The sequence below is a fragment of the Sapajus apella genome, unplaced genomic scaffold, assembly GCF_009761245.1.
Source record: "Sapajus apella isolate SASKATOON/1434 unplaced genomic scaffold, GSC_monkey_1.0 scaffold7, whole genome shotgun sequence".
NCBI lineage: Eukaryota > Metazoa > Chordata > Mammalia > Primates > Cebidae > Sapajus > Sapajus apella.
Genome location: NW_022436947.1, coordinates 37,629,473 through 37,652,526, shown reverse-complemented (window position 1 = coordinate 37,652,526; position 23,054 = coordinate 37,629,473). Strand labels below are relative to the sequence as shown.

The 23,054-nt window shown below is 36.4% G+C and overlaps 1 protein-coding gene across 17 annotated transcripts in view; it reads right to left on the bottom strand.

Annotated features, from left to right (window-relative positions):
- FBXL13 (F-box and leucine rich repeat protein 13) overlaps window positions 1–23,054 on the bottom strand; it is a 262,519-nt gene that overhangs the window by 217,354 nt on the left and 22,111 nt on the right. For 10 of the 17 annotated variants that reach the window (XR_004268363.1, XM_032276371.1, XM_032276367.1 and 7 more), the window contains 4 exons: window positions 6,303–6,370; window positions 5,555–5,703; window positions 4,415–4,524; window positions 2,086–2,253 (listed from right to left, as the gene is read on the bottom strand). Coding sequence is in view for 16 of the 17 variants with exons in the window: in XM_032276371.1 (XP_032132262.1) it covers window positions 2,086–2,253; window positions 4,415–4,524; window positions 5,555–5,703; window positions 6,303–6,370 (495 nt within the window). In the remaining variant the exon portion in view is untranslated. Of the gene's footprint in view, window positions 1–2,085; window positions 2,254–4,414; window positions 4,525–4,912; window positions 5,032–5,554; window positions 5,704–5,786; window positions 5,857–6,302; window positions 6,371–17,470; window positions 18,524–23,054 lie in introns of those variants that run through there. The other 7 variants (XM_032276377.1, XM_032276380.1, XM_032276373.1 and 4 more) reach the window with 6 other exon arrangements.

Sequence of the window (23,054 nt, the reverse complement as noted above, 5' to 3'; positions counted from 1 at the left end):
TGGCACAAAAGCAGACATATAGACAGATGGAACAGAATAAAGAGCCTAGAACTAATGACACACATCTATACAATCAAGGAAAACAAGAAACAGGGAAATACCTCTTCATTCAATAAATGATATTGTGATAACAGGCAAACCATATGCAGAATATTAAAACTGGACCCCTTCCTTACACCATATACAAAAGTCAACTAAAGATAAATCCAAGACTTAACCGTAAAACTTAAAACTACAACAACCCTGGAAGACAGCCAAGGAAATACCATTCTGGACACAGGACTTGGCAAAAATTTCATAATGAAGATGCCAAAAGCAATTGCAACAAAAACAAAAATTGGTAAATGGGACCTCATTAAACAAAAGAGCTTCTACCAGCAAAAGAAACTATCAACAGAGTAAACAGATAATCTACAGAATGGTAAAAAAAAAAAATTGGGAACTATACATCCAGCAGAAGTCTAATATCCAGAATCTATAAGGATCTTAAACAAATTTACCAGAAAAAAACAATACCATTAAAAGAGTAGGGAAAGCACATAAACACTTCTCAAAAAAAGACATACATGCAACCAATGAGCATACAAAAAAATGCTCAACATCACTAATCATTGGAGAAATATAAATTAAAACCACAATGAGATAACCATCTCACACCAGTTAAAGTGGCTATTATTAAAAAGTCAGGAAACAACAGATACTGGCAAGGTTGGAGAGGAATGGGAATGCTTACACACTGCTGGTGGAAATGTAAATTAGCTCAGCCATTGTGAAAAGCAGTTTGACAATTTCTCAAAGAACATAAAACAGAATTGTCATTCAACCCAACAATCTCATTATTGGGTATAGGCCCAAAGGAATATCAATCATTCTACCATAAAGACAACGCATGCATATGCGTATCACAGCACTGTTCACAATAGCAAAGCCATGAAATCAACCTAAATGCCCATCAATGGTGGACTGGATTTTTAAAAATGTGGTGTATGTATATATGTATACACACACACACGCACACACACACACGCACACACACACACACACACACACACACAATGAAATACTATGCAGTCATAAAAAAGAATGAGATCATGTCCTTTGCAGCAAATTAGATGGAGCTGGAGACCATTATCCTAAGGAAACTAACATAGGAACAGAAAACCAAATACTGCACATTCATGCTTACAAGTGGGAGCTAAACTGTTAAGTACATATAGACACAAAGAAAGGAACAACAGACACTAGGATCTACTTGAGGGTGAAGGGTAGGAGGATGGTGTGAGAATCAGAAAAGTGTCTATTGGATACTTGGTTTATTACCTGGATGACAAAATAATCTGTACAACAAACCCTATGACACACAATTTACCTATATATAACAAATCTGCACATGTACTCCCTGAACCTAAAATAAAAGTTAAAAAAAGAGAGAGAGAAATAATTATGGCAAGAATGACAGACTTATTACACAAAGCTTTACAATTTCTGTCATCGGCCGGGTACGGTGGCTCATGCCTGTAATCCCAGCACTTTGGGAGGCTGAGGCGGGTGGACCACCTGAGGTCAGGAGTTCAAGATGAGCCTGCCCAACATGGTGAAATCCAGTCTCTATTAAAATTACAAAAAATTAGCCAGGCGTGATGGCGAGCACCTGTAACCTCAGCTACTTGTGAGGCTGAGGCAGGTGAATTGCTTGAACTCGGGAGGCAGAAGTTGTGGTGGGCCAAGATTGCACCACGGCACTCCAGCCTGGGCAAGAAGAGTGAAACTCTGTCTCAGAAATAAATAAATAAATAAATAAATAAATAAAATCTATCATCAAAAGACTCCACAAGCAAAACTAAACGCAAACATCAAGCATAGGGGAAAAAATCTCCAAATATATTCCAGAGGGCTAATATTGCCAATATAAAGAGCTACTACAAACCAATAAGGAAGTTATAGGAATTACAATGTAAAAACAGACAAGATAAGAGCAGGTAATTTGTAAAGGAAGAAATAATGGGCAAAAATATCCTTATTCTAACTCAATGCAATACATTGAGTAGGATTATAGTATATAATGTATACTGAATTCATACAAACCTGCAATATTGCTCTTTCAGGTAACTGTGAAATGTCACATTCTGGAGTCTCACCTACAAGACAGACTTCAGAAGAACTTTGTTCAGGAAGATTGGATTTTCCTGCAGAAGCTCCTTTGAGTAGTAACCTATTTCTCCATTTTTTCAATTGAAGCTCATGTTTTGATATCTGCAATGTAAATAATTTTAAAATTGCATGGAATTGCTATCAGGGTCAAAAGAGATGACAGACATAAAGCACAGTGCTTAACACAAGGATAGCACCAATTAAACATTATTTATGATCATCATTACCACATAAACTGTAATTTTTCATAAGCAGGTTCAATGTTCTCTGAACCACCAAAGTATTACAGATCATTTGCATTAGTTGTCGTAAAACACTGGCACAGGCAGTCACCTTGAAAGGCTGATTTAGTCTCATCTTTCATAGATGAGAAAGTGAGACCAACAAAGTCAAGGCTCTGGCAATTAAAAAGCTGGTATTTGGTACATGAAGTGAAGGTGACTGACATACAGATAACAAAAAAAGAAAAAACAGAAGTAATGTATTTGGGAAATTGCCAAATTTATTGTCACAGGAAGACCCCATTTCAGCTTTTGATATGCTTCTGAAAACTGTGTAATAAATAAGGGTGGTATTTCAGTCATAAACATGTACACACAATACTGATGTAATATTTACATGTGTATGTGTGTGTGTGTGCATGTGTAGACATATGTGTGTTGTGCATATACACATACATATTAGAGTTTGAGGAAAAACACATGCGGTGCACTTGACACACAGTTGTTCCCTGCCTCTGCTCCCAGCATACACCTGCTATCCTCTCTCCACTTAAGTGAATGTAGAATGATTGTTAGGTCAATAAATCATGTATCTAGAAGGAAAATGTTCTCTAAACACCAAATTAACTATATAATACACATATATATTAAAGATATTATTAGAGTATATATATCAACTACTGTGTGCAAAACATTATGCTCACCATATGGGAAGACTAAGAATACTGTCTGCTCTCAGGGATTTTTTTTTTTTTTTGAGACAGAGTTTCGCTTTTGTTGCCCAGGCTGGAGTGCAGTGGTGTGATCTCAGCTCACTGCAACCTCCGCCTCAAGGGTTCAAGCACGTCTCCTGACTCAGGTTCCAAGTAGCTGGGAATACAGGTGCCTGTCACCATGCCCAGCTAATTTTTGTATTCAGGGATGTTTAGCTGAAGGGGATGCACAGGGGCAGACTAGTCATGCAGTTACCTATTTCACTACTAGAGAATCAGTGATCAGGCATAGAGGGCAGTGATCAAAACACTAGCTTAATATACAAAGTGGTAGAAAGCACTGAATGAGCAGACTAACATAGTGTTAGGTACCCAAAGTAGAGCTGTTTCACTGGCAACATTGAAAAGGTAGTTCACAAAAGGCAAAGCCTAGAGGGCAGCCTACAAGACCACAAGCTCAAAACCCAGAGATTATAAACTTCTAGAGAGCATCTCAAGTAACCTCTGAGATGATTAAAGCACAGTGTGGGCTCTAGCATTGTATTAAGCACATGTAAGTAATAAATCTCATACTTTTTTGCTGTGTATGTGTGCTATTGTCAGTCTCGACATCTGAACTAAATTCAGGTAACTGGGGGCATTGATCCATGGGGCAACCACAAAAGAAGGGGATTTAACTTCACTCCACATTCTCTTTGCTATTTACCCTTACTTTGTATTTCAAAAATATTTATAAAATATTGCCTACTAAGTAACATAACTACAAAAAAATATCCAGTGTGTTTCCACAGCTGACTGTAGTGTCACTTTGAGCATACTAAACCAATATTAAGTAATGATATGCTAATAGCTGAGGTAAATTTTAAATTATTAAGTTAAAGAACAAGAATCCTAGCCAGAGACAGTGGTTCGTGCCTATAATCCCAGCACTGTGGGAAGCCGAGGTGGGCGGATCACCTGAGGTCAGGAGTTCAAGACCAGCCTGGCCAACATGGTGAAACCTAGTCTCTACTAAAATTACAAAAAAATTAGTTGGGTGTGGTGGCGGGTGCCTGTAATCCCAGCTACTCGGGAGGCCGAAGCAGGAGAATCGTTTGAACCCAGGAAGTGGTGGTTGCAGTGAGCCAAGATCGCACCATTGCACTCCAGCCTGGGCAACAAGAACAAAAACAAGAGCAAAACTCTGTCTCAAAAAAAAAAAAAAAGAACAAGAATCCCATCAAAAGTACATTATATTCAGGATTTTAGTATTTTTCCATTATTATTTGAGGCAACATGAATATAACTGAAAAATTCAGATTCTTAAAAAACTGTTTCAATATACAATACCAGCTCATCTTCTTTCTTTTTATTCTTATATCTTGCTCTATTCCGCCATTTTGTTAGAATAATGGTTAGCTTGTGACAATAGATGATCCGTTGTATCCGCAATACCATATCTGAAGGAAATTTACTAGATTACTGTATATATTAATAGTTATAGCTATTTCAAAAAAAACACAAAGTGATTTAATATTCTATAATGTTTATAATATGAGCCAATGTTGCATCTGATCATTTTTGTTTGGTTTTATTTACACTTGAAATTAATTACTTTTGATAGTATTAGTACTTTCCAGAGCTTATTAACATGGAAAATCACCTTTGCCCTTAGAAATTAAGAAGTAATAGCTGCAATAGAAATGTCAAGACATGTATCATTTCTTTTTTTTTTTTTTTAACAAGGTTGTTCTCTGTAAAACCAGAACTTCTAAACTTTTTCATAAGAAATACAGTCATAAGGTAGCATTTAGATCCAATGCCTTTGAATTTAATTTTATGTCCTACCATTAACCAGTTCCTAAATCTTCAGAGGGTCCACTCTGACTGAGGTACCAACCACAGCCAGTCAAAAAGAAATGATTCTCTGGTTTGCAACAGCCATAAACAAGTTATTATCTGGAGAGCTGCAAAAAAAAAATCTAAGTGGAAGGCAGGAGTTCTTGGAGATTATACTGAGTGGGCACTGATCACATGAAGGTACCTCCCAGTCACCCAGTATAACCCCCGACGTCTTAAGAGAAAATGATATTTAAAGTTTCCTCATATATACATTAAATGTAATATTTGTAAAAAGCATAAACCTCTCCATAAAAATAAACCTCTCAATTCTGCTACCTGTCCATACTATTTGGTACCCATCCAGCTCTCTATTATGCAAAAAAGCTCATAGTAGATTCTATTTATATTCATGTATTCACAAATGCACACTAGACGTAATTTTTAATATGCCCGTTTCCTATTAAAATAAAATTCTTTGAGACAAATCTCATTTAAGTATTTTTAAATTAGTGGCTCTACCTTCATTTCATGACAATTCTCTAGACATAAAAATGATAGGTTCTCTAAGTATACAAACTATGCCTAACTGTATTTTAATTATTTCAATAAATGGATACAAAAAGTAATTGCTGCTATGTAAAAATTTACTTTTAAGTTTTTCTTTCTGGTCTTCTATATAAGAGTGCCAGTGATGAAATACAGATTTTTGAAGTCTGAAATTGTAACGTGTCACTGCTCTGTTCATTTTATCAGCCAGGACAACATTTTGATTTGCATGAGTGATGTCTCTCCAAGTGCTGCAGGCAGAAAACATTAAAAAAATTTTTTGATATTAGGGTAATATATCAGTAAATAAATTACGAGGAACAAAGAATGATATCTCCTTTATGATCTCAAAAGACACAGCATAGAAAAAAACTTCTACAAATTGGGTATGACCTGAGGAATTCCTAATAGTTATAGAGAAAAATGGACATTATATGACAGTCATATTTCTTTTTGGATAAAATAAAGAAATCATGGAATAAAATCATGTTGTCATAACTCCAATTTACCATAAGAACCACCAAATGATGTCTAGTTTAAAAGGAAATCTAAATTCCAAAACATATTTGGCTCCAAGGGTTTCAGATAAGTGAATTGTGAAACTATACTTTTAATTTTAAAGTTTTATTTTTTAGGAAAAGATAGTAACACATCAAAGAAGTAAAATATATATCTTAACTAAGTGAAAGCTGAGTAAATATGAAAGAAATACATAACATCAAATGGTAGAATCATGATTAAATAGATAAAATCAGCACAACTGGCCAAAAGTTAATTTTTCTTTGTCTGAAAAACATCAAGAATAAAAACATAAAGAGGAAGAAATTGCTTATAAAAATCATATTCTTACCCAAAATGAGTCTTTACTAAATGTCCAGTATAAAAGCTACATGCTTTTATCATCAATTCTGGAGTCATCTAAAGTAAATAAATAATTGAAATAATGAATATTAGAAATAAATGGAATGCACAGGCTACCTCTGCAAGATACTCAAGAAAGAGAGCAATGGATGCCAAGAAGGAAGGGAACTGGGCAGCTAGAGACAGGAATGGGTGGAAAAAACTACATACCATTTATGTTTTGGAATTTTGTGTATGCCTATAAGCTATTTTTTTAAGTTAAAATCACAGCTTAATACATTTTCCCATTACATCCCACTTAGTTTGAAGCATTTTAAGGTAAGCATTATGGTATTGTTATGGTAAGCTATATTTATAATAGCATAGAATTGCAGGTCTGCTGTTCACCATTAAAATGGAATGATTTTCTCAATCATTCTGAATCAAACAGAATGATCTTCCCAAGGGTATATGTAAACTGAGATTCTCTTTTCAACATAGAGGAATTCCTCATTTACCAAGCAGGAATAGGAAAACCACATAAATTAAAAGTCTAAACCATGGAATATACTTAAAGAGATGCAAATTTATCGCTTACAACTATTCACAATAACGTGGCACTAGCTAACTGAAATCATCTATACCTTCTGTGCATTCTTTCATAAGTAAAGATACTATTATATTAACACATTTATTATTGCACATGGCTACTGTTAAGTGTTAACGGTGTTAGGTTTTCCTCTTATTTTATTGCCACCTTGCTTACTATATAGATATACAAACATATGGTCACATCTATTTGTTATATAAATAAGTTCGGTTGAAATCTATACCAACAGTCAGAAATTCTGAATTCTACTTTTCTAAGGCAAATGTTTTCTCCTTTGCACACTGCTGTAAATACTTTGTTAAATAAACAGATATGGCGTACACATATTCATTATAAATTTATTTTAGGCATACAAGAAAGGCCCATAGGCCCCCTGATATTCTACCTCATGTTTAATGACATTTGAAAATCCTCAGTTTTTGGTCAGGCATGAGGGCACACGTCTGTAATCCTAGCACTTTGGGAAGCCATAACAGGCAGACTGCCTGAGCTCAGGAGTTTGAGATCAGTCTGGGCAACGGTGAAACCCAGTCTCTACTATAATACAAAAAATTAGCCAGGAGTGGTGGTGTGAGCCTGTAGTCCCAGCTACTCGGGAGACTGAGACAGGAGAATCGCTTGAACCCGGGAGGCAGAGGTTGCAGTGAGCAGAGATCGCACCACTGCCACTCCAGCCTGGGTGACAGAGTGAGAGTCTGTCACAAAAGAAAAAAAAAGAAAGAAAAGAAAATCCTCACTTTTGATAGAGATTAAATGCAAATTATCCCTACAGTGAGGGAAAACATAAATGATTCAAGTCATTCTTCACTAAATTCAGATTTTTATACAAGAAAGGAATCCAGATGAGTAAAGAAGGAGTCCCGAGGATATTACAACAGGCAGGATAAAAAACAAGAAGGGAATGAGGTAGCAGAGGCAGACAATCTCATTAACATTACAATTTTTCAGTACTACTGTAGGTCCCTAAATTTCATGAGCCTGATTCTTTTTAGATGATATTACCTGAAAAGTCCTAAATAACTACAGTGAATGATATAGGTCATAAAAATATGAGTATATGATCAAATGAATGTCATTTAAAACATTATAGTAATAATGACTTTGAAAAGAATTATTAAAATTCAGCAAGTACCATTTGAACTCAAGTTTTCTTTCCTGATGATCAACTCTTTAAAACAGCATAAAAGCATTTTCTATTCTATTGTTGAAAGAAGTAGTTTAAATCCTCATTAATTCACAATTTACAATATACCAGGATTTTTGTTGTTCTAATATTCCTTTTTTAAGAGTTTCTCTTCATCAGTTTTTAGTTTAATTTTACATTTATTGTTCTCCAGTTTGAAAGAAAGAGAGGAAGGAAGGGAGGAAGTGAGGGCGGAAGAGAGGAAGAGAGGGAGGGAGGGAGGGAGGGAGGGAAAGAAACAATTAAAATCATGATTTTTCCTTATTATTATTACAGGTATCCTCTTGTTTTCTTCACAGAGAAAAGCAACTTTAAGAGAGCATCTCCAAAGGACTGGTGTGCAAGAGGACTCCAGCCCACTAATGCCCCATTCCCCACTTGGGGGTGGCATGTGTTGACTCCACTGCAGCTCTAAGAAATCTCTGGCCAATCCAACCATTGGGCACGTCTGGACCACTTAGTCGCACATGGCTTCACTTCCTACATTCATGTTTCCACCATCCACACTCCAGCCACCCTTCATATACAATGACTTTCCACGCTTCATAGTCATTGTACGTTGTTTAACTTCTTGTGATTGGAAAATATTCTTCCTCTCACCTTTTAATTCCAGCTGGCAGCGCTATGCACAGAGTAGGGGCTCAACATATACGTATGTACTGATCAGTCAACAGAATTAGAAAACTGTCTAGATGCAGGTCAATTCTCTGCCATCTGACTACCACAAACAAAGGGGAAAAGATTCTGGCAACAACTTTGTGGGGAAGTCAGTGGATAAACAGCACGTTAGTGCTGGCTATAGATGACCTCAGAGTGCCCTCACATAACATTCACACCACAAGTGCTGCTGTCCCCAGACACCTGTAGTTATAAATAAAGTGAGAGACGAATGGATAGTGCATCACAATACGATTTCTAAGAGCCCAGGTACATTATAAGGTTAATTTCTAGTCTGGAAATAAAAGAAAAAAAATCTAGCATAAGAGATGATTTTTAAAGTTAAAGAGTAGGAATCTGTAAATAAATAACAAATCAGTTGTGAAAGAAGTTTTGTAATATTTAGAGTTTGACGCTACTTTTTTAGGCCAGTGGCCTACAAAGAAGCCAGTTAGAATCACCTGTGCAACTTCTTATAAACTACTCAGGCTCACTTCCCCGGATTCCTTAGTCCTCCACTCTCACCCTCTCTAGGATGAGTCACTATTATTACTGAGAGTATGTCTTATCCTTCACGTACACTGGGGACAGATGAATGTTAAGGCCCACTTTTTAAGCTGAGTTCCAGCAGCATGTAATAGCACACACACTAGTTTCAAGGAAACATACTTTTATAGATTAAGAGAGAAAAAGAAGTGAAATACAAAACTGATTTCTTTTTGAAAAGATGCTATATGTAGTATGATTACAACCCCGTCCTTAAAAAAAAGTTTGTTAAAAAATTTCATTCCTCTGCCAAGGTTGGAGGAAAAAAAGATTTAAAATTTCAAACTTACTAGAAAGAAAACTAACACCTTATACCCAAATTCCATGTTTAACATTGTCAACATTCTGCCATACTTGTTTTTTCTATTTTAAAGTATATAAATTAAGACATCATGACGCTTCATCCCCAAAATCTTATCCATCTTTTAAAAAATGAGTACATTTTTATTACAACCATAATTCCATTACCCCATCTTAGACAATTACCAGTAATTGCTTAATATCATTGTACCCGTGCCACAGCCAACTCTCTGGAATTGTCCTCCAAATATCTCATACAGTTTGTTTAATCTAGAATCCAAACAAGGACCGTATATTTGCATTGCAAACTCAGTTTATGTGAGGATTTCAATAGCTACAAAAAAAAAGTTTTAGTTTTTCCTTCTCCTTTTCTATATTTTTTGAACATTTAATGAGTATGAGGTGTGGAAGCAGGATAACACTGGCCTAAATCTAATGGATTCTGTTACCTGGGCCTGTCTAATATTAAGTTCTAAAAGTCAGCCGGGCATGGTGGCTCACACTTGCAATCCCAAAATTTTGGGTGGCTGAGGTGGGAAGATCCCTTGAGCTCAAGACTTAGAGAGTAGCCTGAGCAACATAGTGAGACCCTGTCTATACCAAAATTTTAAAAATTTGCTGGGTGAGGTGGTGTGCAAAAGCAACTTGGGAGGCTGAGGCGGGAGGATCACTGGAGCTCAGATGGAGGCTGCAGTGAGTAAGCTATGATTGTGCCACTGTACTCCAGCCTGGGTAACAGAGTGAGACCCTCTCTCTCCATGCATTCTCTTACTCCTTCTCTCTCTCTCTCTCTCTCTCACACACACACACACACACACACACACACACACGAGTTCTAAATATTTTTGTTTTGACAGACAGGAGACAAGAAAGGTTTTTTTTTCTTTTCCTATCCTCAGAAAGAAAGACTAGAATGGGGATGGGGGTGGGGAGCCACATGACATCTGTCTCTGCCACCTGAATCGGGGATCTGAGTCTTAGGGAAGAAAGAACTGCAGACAGAATCCAAAAGAACTGCTCCTGTGAGGCACACAGCACTATTTGTGCAATACAAAGTGAAGGAAAGGCATGTCCCCCACTACTGTGCAGCACACAAAGCACAAAGCCATCAAATTTCATGGGAGTAAATTTTGCAAACTTAAACTACTGTGATCAAAAAATATTACAGATGTCTTACATTATGCCAAATTCTGAAATAATACAATCCTCCAAGTTAACATTTTATGAAAGGTATTTCCTTTCAAAGTTGGTAGGAAAACGAATTAAAAGTTTAAGTTCCTGCCACAAAGTGGTAATATTTCGACAGGTAAACAAATGTGGCTTTAGTCTTGAAGTATGAGTTTGAGTTATTAGCAGTCTTCAGAAAAATATGGCATCTTGTGAAAAGTGTGACCAACCAGTATTGTCTGAGTAAAGCCAGCAGGCCAAGGGAAAGGAAAGGTATTTGGCATCTTAAGCATTTGCAGGTGTAGAGCCTGGAGCACCAGCTCAACTAGATGCTGGGGCTCTTAGGAAGGACAGGGTGGCAGTTCTAGAGTTCCCCTTCAGATGGCCTCATAGATTCTAGACAGACACTAAGAGGAATTCATGAATTCACATGGAACAGCTTTAGGATTCTCCAACACAAACAAGTAGAACTTGAAGGGGAAACTGACCTCCTGTGTTATGAAGACAAGAGCTAGAGGCAGTGAAATCTGGGATAGTCCTATTAACATTACCCTATTTGTATCCCAGGCTGGTGAGACCTGGGGAAATATTGCAATAAATGAAAAAATAATTTAATATCATTATAAATCATTACTGTTGATTTGACAGATATCAAATTTATGGCTCCTTAATATAAGTAGTAATTGGTCCCATTAATTTTTAACTTTGTAAGATATTATCTATTTACTATATGTAAAAAAAAATGCATTTAAACAACAGCTATAGAAAAAAAAAGTTTCAGTCCTACAAATTAAAGTATCTAGTAAAGTATTAAGAATCTGGTAAGAACCAAATGTAAAATAAATGTAAATCACTAACTTTATGTTACAATTTTCAGCTTTCAGCATATTGTAATATTATATTATCTTTCTTCTGGTAGGCAATTCCCTTTTTTGCTCAGTTAACCTGTGAATCAAAAGATTATATATAAAATTGTCCTAACATAATTCACCACATTATAAAGTACCATGCCTTTACTTCATTAATGAACTTCATTTATATCCTACACAGTATCATTCTAGAATAGGGGTCTCCAACCCCCAGGCTACAGAATGGTTCAGGTCCACGGCCTGTTAGGAACTGGGTTACACAGCAGGAGGTGAACAGCAGGCAAGGAAGCATTACCTCCTAAGCGCCACCTGATCAGCCGCAGCACTGGATTCTCATAGAAGCAAGAACCCCACTGTGAACTGCACTTGCGAAGAATCTAGGTTGTGCATTCTTTATGAGAATCTAACTTAAGCCTGATGATCTGAGGTGCAACAGTTTCATCCTTAAATCACCCCCATCACCCCACCACAGTCCATGGAAAAATTGTCTTACACAAAACCAGTCCCTGGTACCAAAAAGGTTAGGAGCTGCTGTTCTGGGATAATACTAACAAAATAGAATGGGGGCTATAAACGTGTTGGATAGAGAGGTCTAATTTAAATCCCTCCCAACTCTGATTTTTTAATTTTTTTTTTATTTTTCAAAAGCCCTAACAGGTAATAGCAATAGTAAAAATAAGCCATGTCTTTAATACAGAGAACATATCTTTATATATAGCAGCACGGCATGGTATGAAGTGATGAATTTTTCATGAGGAGTCATTTTTCTTATTTTCTGATCTTCTCAAATTATTTAGTCTTTTTTTTTTTTTTTTTTTTTTTTTGACACAGAGTCTTGATCTGTTTGTTGCCCAGGCTGGAGCACAGTGGCACAATCTTGGCTCACTGCAACCTCCCCAGTTCAAGTGATTCTCATGCCTTGGCCTCCCCAGTAGCTGGGATTACAGGTGTGCACCACCACACCCAGCTAATTTTTCTATTTTTAGTAGAGAAGGGGTTTCACCATGTTGGCCAGGCTGGTCTTGAACTCCTGGCCTCAACCGATCTGCCCACTTTGGCCTCCCAAAGTGTTGGGATTACAGGCACAAGCCACAGTGCCTGGCCCAAAACAGTCTAAAACCTAAAGGGCTTTTGTGCATGGACAGAAACACATACTAGCATTTGTACTTTACGGCTTTTTATAAATAAACACATTTAATAAATACAATTTTGGAAACTCAATGTTTCTTAAACATGTTAATGTTTGTTACCAACTTCATTAAGTAAAATCCCTGAAATAATTTAAGCTACAATTACAAATTTACAAAGCCATTCCTTAGAACACCTCAAATGGCATAAATATCAGACAGAATATACATAAATATCAAACTATTATTATGTTACCCTTAAAAATATATGAATCTAGTTCATATCTTCATTATTTCCACACTTCACTATTTTTCACTCCTTCCAGATTACAGTAATATTTATTTTGATGCCTTCTCAGATAACAGTAATGTACCCAATTTGAAAAGAAATGAAATACCTGTACAGAGCCAACAAGGATACAGGATCAACCAACTGATTATCAACCAATTGATTCTTGTTTGGGGCCCAGGCACCGTCTGCCTCTCTCAAATGATTAAAACTCCAGCTCCTAAGGGTCCTAAGATTCAGTTTTCTTTCCATAGTTAAACTTTGTTACATCAGTAAGATTTTTCAAATCCACATCTTTCATTTACATTTTAGAGTTTCTTTACATGGTGCTCCTCTGTGATAGCATTATTTCAAAAGTTGTATAAAGGGCTAGGCGCAGTGGGTCATGCCTATAATCCTAGTATTTTAGGAGGCTGAGGTAGGAAGATCACTTGAGACCAGGAGTTTGAGACCAGCCTGGGCAACACAGCAAAACTCTATTTGTATAAAAGGAAAAAAAAAATACTCGAGCATGGTGGCTCACACCTAGTAGTCCCAGCTACTCAGGAGGCTGAGGCAGGAGGATTTTTTGAGCTCAGGAATTCAAGGTTACAGTGAACTATGATCATGCCACTGCACTCCAGCAAGAGTGAAAGAGACCCTGTCTGTAAAAGAATATATTTTAAACTAAAAAAGTACAAGGAGATGTACAATATGTATAAGAAAGTGATCTCCTGGACACATTGAGTGAGTAGGTGCAGAAGACTACAGTCTCTAGGTTTGTTTAAGAAGTCACAGGAAGAGGAATACAGCATATTTGCTCATGTTTAAAAAAAAAATGGTACAATAAACAAAAACCTACTAAACTTGGTTACCTAGAGGAACAGAATAAGGAAAATAATAAGGAAGAAATGGAAAGATGCAATACTACTCTAAATATTCTTCATTTTATTGTTTTGATTTTGCTATCATGTAATGTTACACATAATTGGAAAAGTATTTATCAAAGAGAAAAATAAATGACCACTGATACAAAGATAGAATTATTTTAGGAAATAAAAAATTATTATTTTTACTGAAAATATCTGGTAGGACATATACTATTTTTTTTTTTTTTTTTTTTTTGAGATGGAGTCTCGCCTCCATTGCCCAGGCTGTAATGGCGTGATCTCAGGTCACTGCAAACTCTGCCTTCCAGGTTCAGGCCATTCTCCTGCCTGAGCCTCCCAAGAAGCTGGGATTACAGGCATGTGCCACCATACCTGGCTAATTTTTTTGCATTTTTAGTAAAAATGGAGTTTCACCACGTTGGCCACCCAGGTCTCAAACTCCTGACCTCAGGTAATCCACCCGCCTCCCAAAGTGCTGGGATTACAGGCATAAGCTACCACACCCAACCTGTATATACACATCTTAAAGGCAAAAAGAACTGTATAATCTTCTTAAACTGCATTCAGTGTCTTATTCTTAGTGGCTCTGTGGTAATGTTATTCAGAAACAATTATATGCACTCTGCAGGATACAACTAATAAGCAATAATATTAAGATCTGTAGGTGTCAAGATTCAATAAAAGTGCATCAACCAGATCTATGTGCCTCCTGATGTGATGCACTAGGAAAAACACAACACCTCTATGCAATATTCTTGTCACTAAGAAAAGTTGGTGGGGGAGAACCTGTATGAAATCAAACATCTAGATTTAACTACCAGCTTGCAGGAAATACAGGAAACAAAGCAAGTAAAATGACACTAGAGGAAGCAGTGAGAATGTGGGACATTTTACAAAACAAATTATGTTTCCTTCAATAAATGAGTCGCATGGGGAAAAAATAAGACAAGAAGAATTCCTGTCCATTACAAAAGATGTTAGATACATAACAACCAAGGGTAATATGTGGACTCTGTATGGCTTCTAATTTGAACAGGGCCACATGTAAAAAGACATTTTTGAGACAATTTGGGAAATTCAAATATAGAATATGTATCTGAATATAATCAGCACTAGATGACATTCAGGAATTGTTGTTATTTATTCATAAGATAGTGGCACTGTGTTTCTATTCTCTAAATATATAATTTTCTATTAGAGATGCACATTCAAGTATAATGTAATTTCTGGGATTTGCTTTCTAATACTCCAGCAAAAATGGAGGAGGAGAGAATAAATTCACAAGATTAGCAAAATGCTGATTATTGTTCAAGTTAGGTGATGAATGATCATGATACTATTCCTTCTACTTTTGAGTTATATTTAAATGTTTCCATAATAAAAAGATTTTTAAAATTTTATATATGCCTTCTTCTGTAATTAGTAGGCCCATCTGGAGATTTCATATCCTAAGAAATGGAAATCAAGTCTGTGAAGTTCATTTCCTCCTTACAATGGTTGATTCTTTCATCTTGGAACACTTGAAAGAAAATGTCTTTCCTCCTACTGTTATGAGAGCAGTTCCTACTTTTTCTTTAACTATTTGGCTTATTCACAGTTTCCTGTATTCATTCCTCTCTAAGTAAAGAGACATATTTATCCTTTATAAATAGGCATTGATAAAAGAAAAACTTCAACGGAATTAAATTTAAAGGAGTTTACTTGAGCAATGAATGATTCATGAATTGGGCAGCACCCCAGAGTCACAGCAGATTCACAGAGATTCCAGTGCACCCACATGGTAGAAGAAGACTTACAGACAAAAAAAAAGGGAAATGATGTACAGAAATCAGAAGTGAGGTACAGAACAGCTGGACTAGTTACAGATTGGTGTTTGCCTTATTTGAACACAGTTTGAACACTCAGTGGTATATGAATGGTTGAAGTATCGCTACTGGGATTGGTCAAGTATCAGCTATTGTTACAGGTACATACTCCTAGTTAGGTTTTCAATCTTGTCTACCTATAAAGCTAGGTCACAGTTCGTACACAAGGACTCAAATATAGAAGCAGGGAGTCCTTCTTGGGCCATATTTAGTTCACTTTAACAACTCCTCCTTTTGGTCATTTTCTCAATTTTGAGAGATTGACCAAAACTTTAGTTATTGATGTCACTATCACCATTGTAAGAGTACTTATTTGATCTTGAAACACACTGGGAAATAACAGAACAGAGAGTTTTGTAAAGGGAGGAACAAGGACTAAGTAGAGGGTCCCTCTTTTATGCTGGAATGTCCTGGTTATAAGAGAAAAACAAAATCTGGTCTCTTCAAGAATCTATGTGTTTCCATAAAGTCTTAGTTTGATTATGTCACATTTAGCATGAATGAATCCATTTTAGTTTGGTTTGGCCTGTTGGGGCCTAGTGAACAACCTTGGTCCAAAACAATGGCCTCCCATAATTTTGTTTAAAAAAATTTCCCCCTTCCCAGCTACTCAGGAGGCTGAGGCAGGAGAATTGCCTGAACCCAGGAGGCGGAGGTTGCGGTGAGCCGAGATTGCGCCACTGCACTCCAGCCTGGGTAACATGAGTGAAACTCCGTCTCAAAAAAAAAAAAAAAAAAAATTTCCCCTTTTTCATCAGGTTCTCACTTAGATGAAGGTGTGACCCAAACTTAGGGCCTTCATGCCACTCTCTATTACCACCATTTTAGTTTCCAGTTTCACCACATCATTCAAAGGTTATAGTAGCCTCATGGTTGCACATTTCTTTCAGCTTTTGTCACTCCGTTTGAAGACAGACCATATGACATTCTACAGATGGCTGCATGCAAGCATTTAAAATCTTTGTGAGAATACAGTGCACCAGGGAGACTATTACTATGATTAACAGGGAAGATAACACCAAGAGTGTAGAGGATGCTGCTTACCAAGGGTAAACAAAATCACCAAAATTAAATAGATTAAAGAATGAGCTAGATAAAGAGTCTACTTGCTTTAAGTAATCTTTTCATTAATTCTCTACAACTTAATTTTTATAATCTACATTTGATGTATTTCCCTATAGGCCATAAGTGCCAGCAGCTGCACAGGTACTTTTCTGTTTAGCCAATTCTATTATTTAGCATAACTTTCACAAGAAAATTTATTGTTACAATAAATAAAAATCTGTTGTTACACAATAGACTTTACATTAGAATCTGCTATATAGCCTATCACAAGGGATACATTTCTAATTATTTCCTCTTTTATTCTAAACCATGGAAAAAGGACCTAACAAATGATGTCCTTTTAGAATAGTGAAGGCCTCCTGGCAATGTTCTATTTAACTCATGATGTGGGTGTGGGTTAAGAGTAGTTTTGGCTAATTATGAGGGAACATTACGTACCATTAAAGTTTCTCACCTATGTTGGGCCTTCATCTTCTATCCATCAAAGTACAAAGTTATTCATGTATAAAGCTGGCAAAGAAATCCTTCACACACAAAAAAGTATACCTTATAAGTGCACATAATAAACCCCTTTTCATATTGTTTATAGAGGCATAAACAATGAAAAAATATTCAAAGGTAAGAGCCTCACGATAGTAGAAGTCTTGATCCATGATCTCGGGAAAAGCTGTTCACATCAAGGATGCCATCTTCTTCTGGGGAGAAACTCTCCTGGTTAGTTTTACCTTAAGGGTTCCAATGGTTGTACAGTTCCAAAAGTGTGGAGGGACCCTTCTCAGTTGTGAGACTATGAACCCAAGGTTCAAGGTTCCAAAGTTTTGTTGCAGTATGGATGACAAGGACAGTCTTTCTCTGATGTTCTCAGAAGATCCAGTCTTCAGGTTCTAGATTGTGAAGGGGTTGATTGTCCTCAGTGAACCATAAAAACCTTCTTTATGTACTGAAAATATACTGTGGCATAATAATTGTAATAACATAAAACATGCATTGAAAATGACGATTAAATGAATTCCCTTTATAAATATTTAAATGACCCATTGGATAGCCAAATGTACACAAAGGTTTGATTGTCTTCCCAGGAATATGGAACCAAACATTGGTTTTAAACTACATTTTCACAATTGATAAGTCACTATGTCAATATATTCAATTTGGATCATTTTATCTTTTCCATGATAAGTCATGGAATGCAGAACCTTTAATAACAAAAGCTTTAAAGGCTCAGGAAGGACAAGACAGCCTTCCTGGTTCTTCATGAGTCTATGCTTAATATTGGACTTACGTCATCTTGAATACCAGCCGTTTCTCCAATTTAGGTTCATAGCACTGATAACTAATGGTTATCATAGGTAATTTGACTTAGACTGTGGAGTTCAAATTGTATATCTAAACAATTTCATTAGTGGCTGGTTTAATATGAAAATCTGACAGAGTATTTTCCTGGGTTTAATTAATGTTTTGTTTTACTTGGGTTAGCAGTTTCACACAAGAAAATTTGGTTATTTCTGTGGTGTACCATAACTTTACATAATAACTATAATTGTGATTGGTAGCATATACTCAGGCATATTAGAATTTTAGAAATCCCATACAATTTTTTTTTGAGACAGAGTCTTGTTCCGTCACCCATGATGGAATGCAGTGGCACGATCTCAGTTCACCGCAACCTCCGCCTCCTGGGTTCAAGTGATTCTTCCCCCTCAGCCTCCCAAGTAGCTGGGATTACAGGCACTCACCATCATGCCCACCTAATTTTTTGTACCTTTAGCAGAGACGGGGTTCCACCATGTTGGCCAGGCTGGTGTCAAACTTCTGGCCTCAGGTGATCTGCCCTCTTTGGTCTCCCAAAGTGCTGAGATTACAGGTGTGAGCCACCATGCCCAGCACTATACAAGTTTAGAACATATATTAATATCATTCACTAAAATATAGTCTGGAGATTTAACATTATTTTTATTTTGACAATGCTTCTCATGTAACTTAACATATTAAATAATTCCATTTACTTCTCTTTTGGATTCTTCAGGGGCCTTCTGAAGCATTCCAAAGTTAGAGGTCAGAAAAGATCATTTTGAAGCTGAAATTTAATTTTGGGAAGCCAATTAAATATATTAAAGTTTTTAAACACTTGACATTATGAACTGGAATTCCAGGTCACCATGAATCAGTCATTTAGCCAAAATGATGGCTCAAAAAATTTTTGAAAGGCAAAAACCTTTACTCATTGAATAGAGGGAAGACTTAGCTTTCCAAGCAATCTGTCTTTTGTCTTTCCTTTCTTTCCTTCCTTCTTTTTTTTTTTTGGTAGTATATTTAAAAGGCAAATAAAAATCCTTCATTATCTTTTAATATTACATGAAAATCTTGTTCAAGAGAGAAAATCAAATTTTACCTTTGCATTAGTGAACTATTAATGTCAACACCAATTTTTAATAAATCCTAACAGACAAATCTATCCAATCTTAAACAGTTTGACCATAAGGTCAGATTTCCATAAACATTTTATAACCTTTCACTAATTTTTGTTAAAAAGCAGATTTGTGCTTTAAGAAAACCCCATTGTGCTTTTATGTCAATGTTCAATTGACAGAAAAACTGAATAATACACATTTAAATTTAGTCAATATTTTCACACATAAAATTTCTTTTACGACCTTAATTTTTACAAACCTTCCTCAACCTGTTCAAACCTTTAGCTTTATTCTATTTAATTTAAAACAATCCTTTAACCCTCTAAACTAGGCAAAAATTTACATTCCCATGCATTCTTACAATCTCTTACCAAAAACACATTGCATTCTTCTCACATGCCTTGCATGTAAACCTAGTTCTTCAGTAGTCTCAAATACATGTTATAATGGTAATTCTTAGCAACTTTCAGTTTGGTGCATACATTTTCTCTTATGAATCCTTTCATGACTTACACAGACCATCTGCAACATGCTTGGACTTTCTCACTTGTCCTAAGCATCCCTTTTTTTAAACAACTAGTCATTTTACATTAGGACAAGAATTTACTATCCAAGTCCTTTCTTATACAAAATCTCCTTTCTTTATAACCTTCTTTTCGTAGCTAGGGGCATTGCTAATTTCACATATGCTGAGGGCTTATTTAGAATTTAATGTCTCCAAAATAAATTGAACAATTTTCAAAAGTCAAGCAGTTTATGGCCTTAAAAATATGAAGCAAACCTAATATCTGACCTGCAAAATTTAAACTAAATGTCTTTATTTTATCAATAATCTTTAAAGCTGTTTTTATTTCCCAAAGATTACCAAAGTTACAGGAACTAAAAGGCATTACAGTTTTTATTTTTCTTTCAAAATATTTAAGCACTTATTTTTGTTTAAACAAATTAGAGCTCTTTTATACAAACATTACACAGACAATACATATATAACTACACAGACAGACCAAAGAAGACTACTACAGTAGTTGTAAGATTTTCCAGTTACCAGTTTTTAAGTTTTTTAATAAGATTACTGACTTTAGGGTGAAGTCCTTGGAATAACAGGGCCAGGAAAGGGTCTCTCGTGCCTCCTGTTTTTTCCAAGATGTCCCAGGCTTTGATTGCTTCAATATCCACTTTTAATTAAGCTGACTTTTAACCATAGCACTCTTTAATAAAGTCCTTTTAAAATTTTTTATAACCCAAATTTAGCCAGGTCAAATGGCAGACATTTTATACTTTACCCAAAGTAATCTCACAGGTGCTCTGATAAAGAAAAATTCAAGACGGTTTGTGAAGGGGAAGAGAATCAAAAAATGGCAAAGGTCACCCAAATATCAATCAAAAAGTCTCATCCCCTAATATAGGGATTGAACTCTGAACTTGGGCTGCCATTGTGAAAAGAGAAAACATGGCCACCTGGTTACAAGGTCAGGCTCCTAAGGACATAATTGACCAGTGTGCTGGGCCGTCGTGAACAGCAAGCTTATGAGGTTTTGGGCACATGTTTTATCCTAAGGTACCCCTCTTTATGACAACAATACAGAAAGACCCAGAAAGCACACCAGATCCACTACAGCTTAAGACCACCCTCAGAATTTTTTTTGTATTAACCAAAACTTTACATAGGAGGCAACAATAATTTTTACCATTCCTTTAACTATTTTGCACAAAGAAAAAGAATGGGGGAAAGCCAGAATTCTGACTGGTAAGAAATTCTTACCCTTTTACTGGCATGCCGGGCTTCTGGGCTCTCTCCCCCTTTCCCCGAGCAGCCCTAGTGACCCAGCTTGCCACACCATTACCCTGGGGGCCAACCTACATCATAAAGGAAAATTATCTTTTATCATTCTAGTCAGAACAAAACACATGTGATAAAACATAGATATTAGTCACGCTGCTTAGCAACCAGTATCAAACTGGTAAGGCTTGAATTTGCCCTCAGATGGCCCCTGTCATCTTTAATCCAACCTCTAATTATGAGTTTCAACACATGGTCTCTGGGCAAGATGGCTGCCCTGAGTAAAAGATAGGAAAGGAAAAGTAGAGAAAGAAAAGTATTGCCTATGGCAAGATAGGGAAGGTGAACACTCAGGGAGGCCAGAGCAAGACCCACTCAATGCAATGACACTGAAAAGTTCAGGCGGCTGCTTGTCAGTAGCCAAGAAATCTTTTCGAGTGGTCCCATCAGCTCTCAAATTTTCCCTTTTGGGAGGAAAAAGCTTTCCATGTCCCATGGTCCTGTACATGCCTAATACTGTCACCCATAGTCATCAGCAAAAAGTATAAGACAAATTAATCAAGAGAGAATAGTAGTTAGCATCCCATAGTGCCACACCTGTTCTTAACCGAAAGAGGCTTTACTGAGAGCCCTCATTTTTAAACATACTTCAACGCATTGTTCATTTGGAACATTCCACTGTAAATCATCTTTAGTAAGATTTTGCCATTTCTGTTAGACTGCTGTCTCCCAGACCTAACGTATACACCAGAAGGAACTTAGTTTTCCAGAAATTAAGGAACCCATTTCTACCTAAAATATTGGCTTTACTCTCAGGGTATCTTGATTAACTTAGCCAATGAGTTTTCCTACCTAATCGTGCAAGAAAAATGAAATAAAGGGGTAGAACATAAAAATCCTGTGAATTTTCAAGAAGGCAAATTTTATAACCCCTGCAATATTTCTGCTTACTATCAGTTCCTTTCTGAACCAGTCAGATCTAAGAGGTCTCAAACTAAATCCAAGCCAATCCAGATCAAATCCATTCCTGGATCCAGCTTAGTTTCTGTCACGACTTTCAAACCCAGTTTGGATCGGGAATTTGCTCAAAGAAACTTAGAAAGCTCAAAACACAAATCTGTGGAGGTCTGATATCTGAGAGAGAGCTTACCCATGATGCCCAGCTGCTCTGAGAGATCAGTGAACACAAGCAGGTCCTGCAGGTACCTTGCTTGTTCACTCAACACTCCTGGGGGTTGCCAGAAGCTCTACTTCAGATTCTGCTTCTGACATCATCTGATAAAAAAAAAACTTTAGCCAAATTAAATTTAAAGGGATTTAATTAAACAAGGAACAATTCGCAAGTCAGGCAGTGCCCAGAATCACAGCAGATTCACAGAGACTCCAACGCAGCCACCTGATGGAAGATTCACAGACAGAAAAAGAGAAATGATGTATAGAAATTGGAAATAAGATACAGAACAGCTGGATTGGTTACAGATTGGTATTTGCCTTATTTGAACATAGTCTGAACACTCAGTAATGTATGAATGGTTGAAGTATGGTGGCTGGGATTAGCCAAGCCTCAGCTATTGTTACAGGTCCATACCCCTAGTTAGGTTTTCAATCTTGTCCACCTATTAAGCTAGGTTACAGTTCTTCCACAAGAACTCAAATACAGAAGTAGAGAGTCCTTCTCAGGCCATATTTAGATCACTTTAACAGCATATATAGGCAGTCCTCACTGTGCAGAACTATGTAGTGAAAGACTAAAAAACCCTGCAATTAAGCAATCAATAATTAATGGGGAAAATTACAGTTATTTGTGACTTTTGAAGTTTTTTGTTAAAACATTAAAAATCATTTTACTGCCAGTTATAACCGTATGAAAAACTATATAGGAAAGGCAAATGGAAAAAGTAAGACCAATATTTATTTAGTATATTATATATTTTTTTAAGAGATGAGGTCTCACTATGTTGCCCAGGCTGGTCTCAAACTTCTGGTCTCAAGCAATTCTCTCACCTCAGCCTCCTAAGTAGATA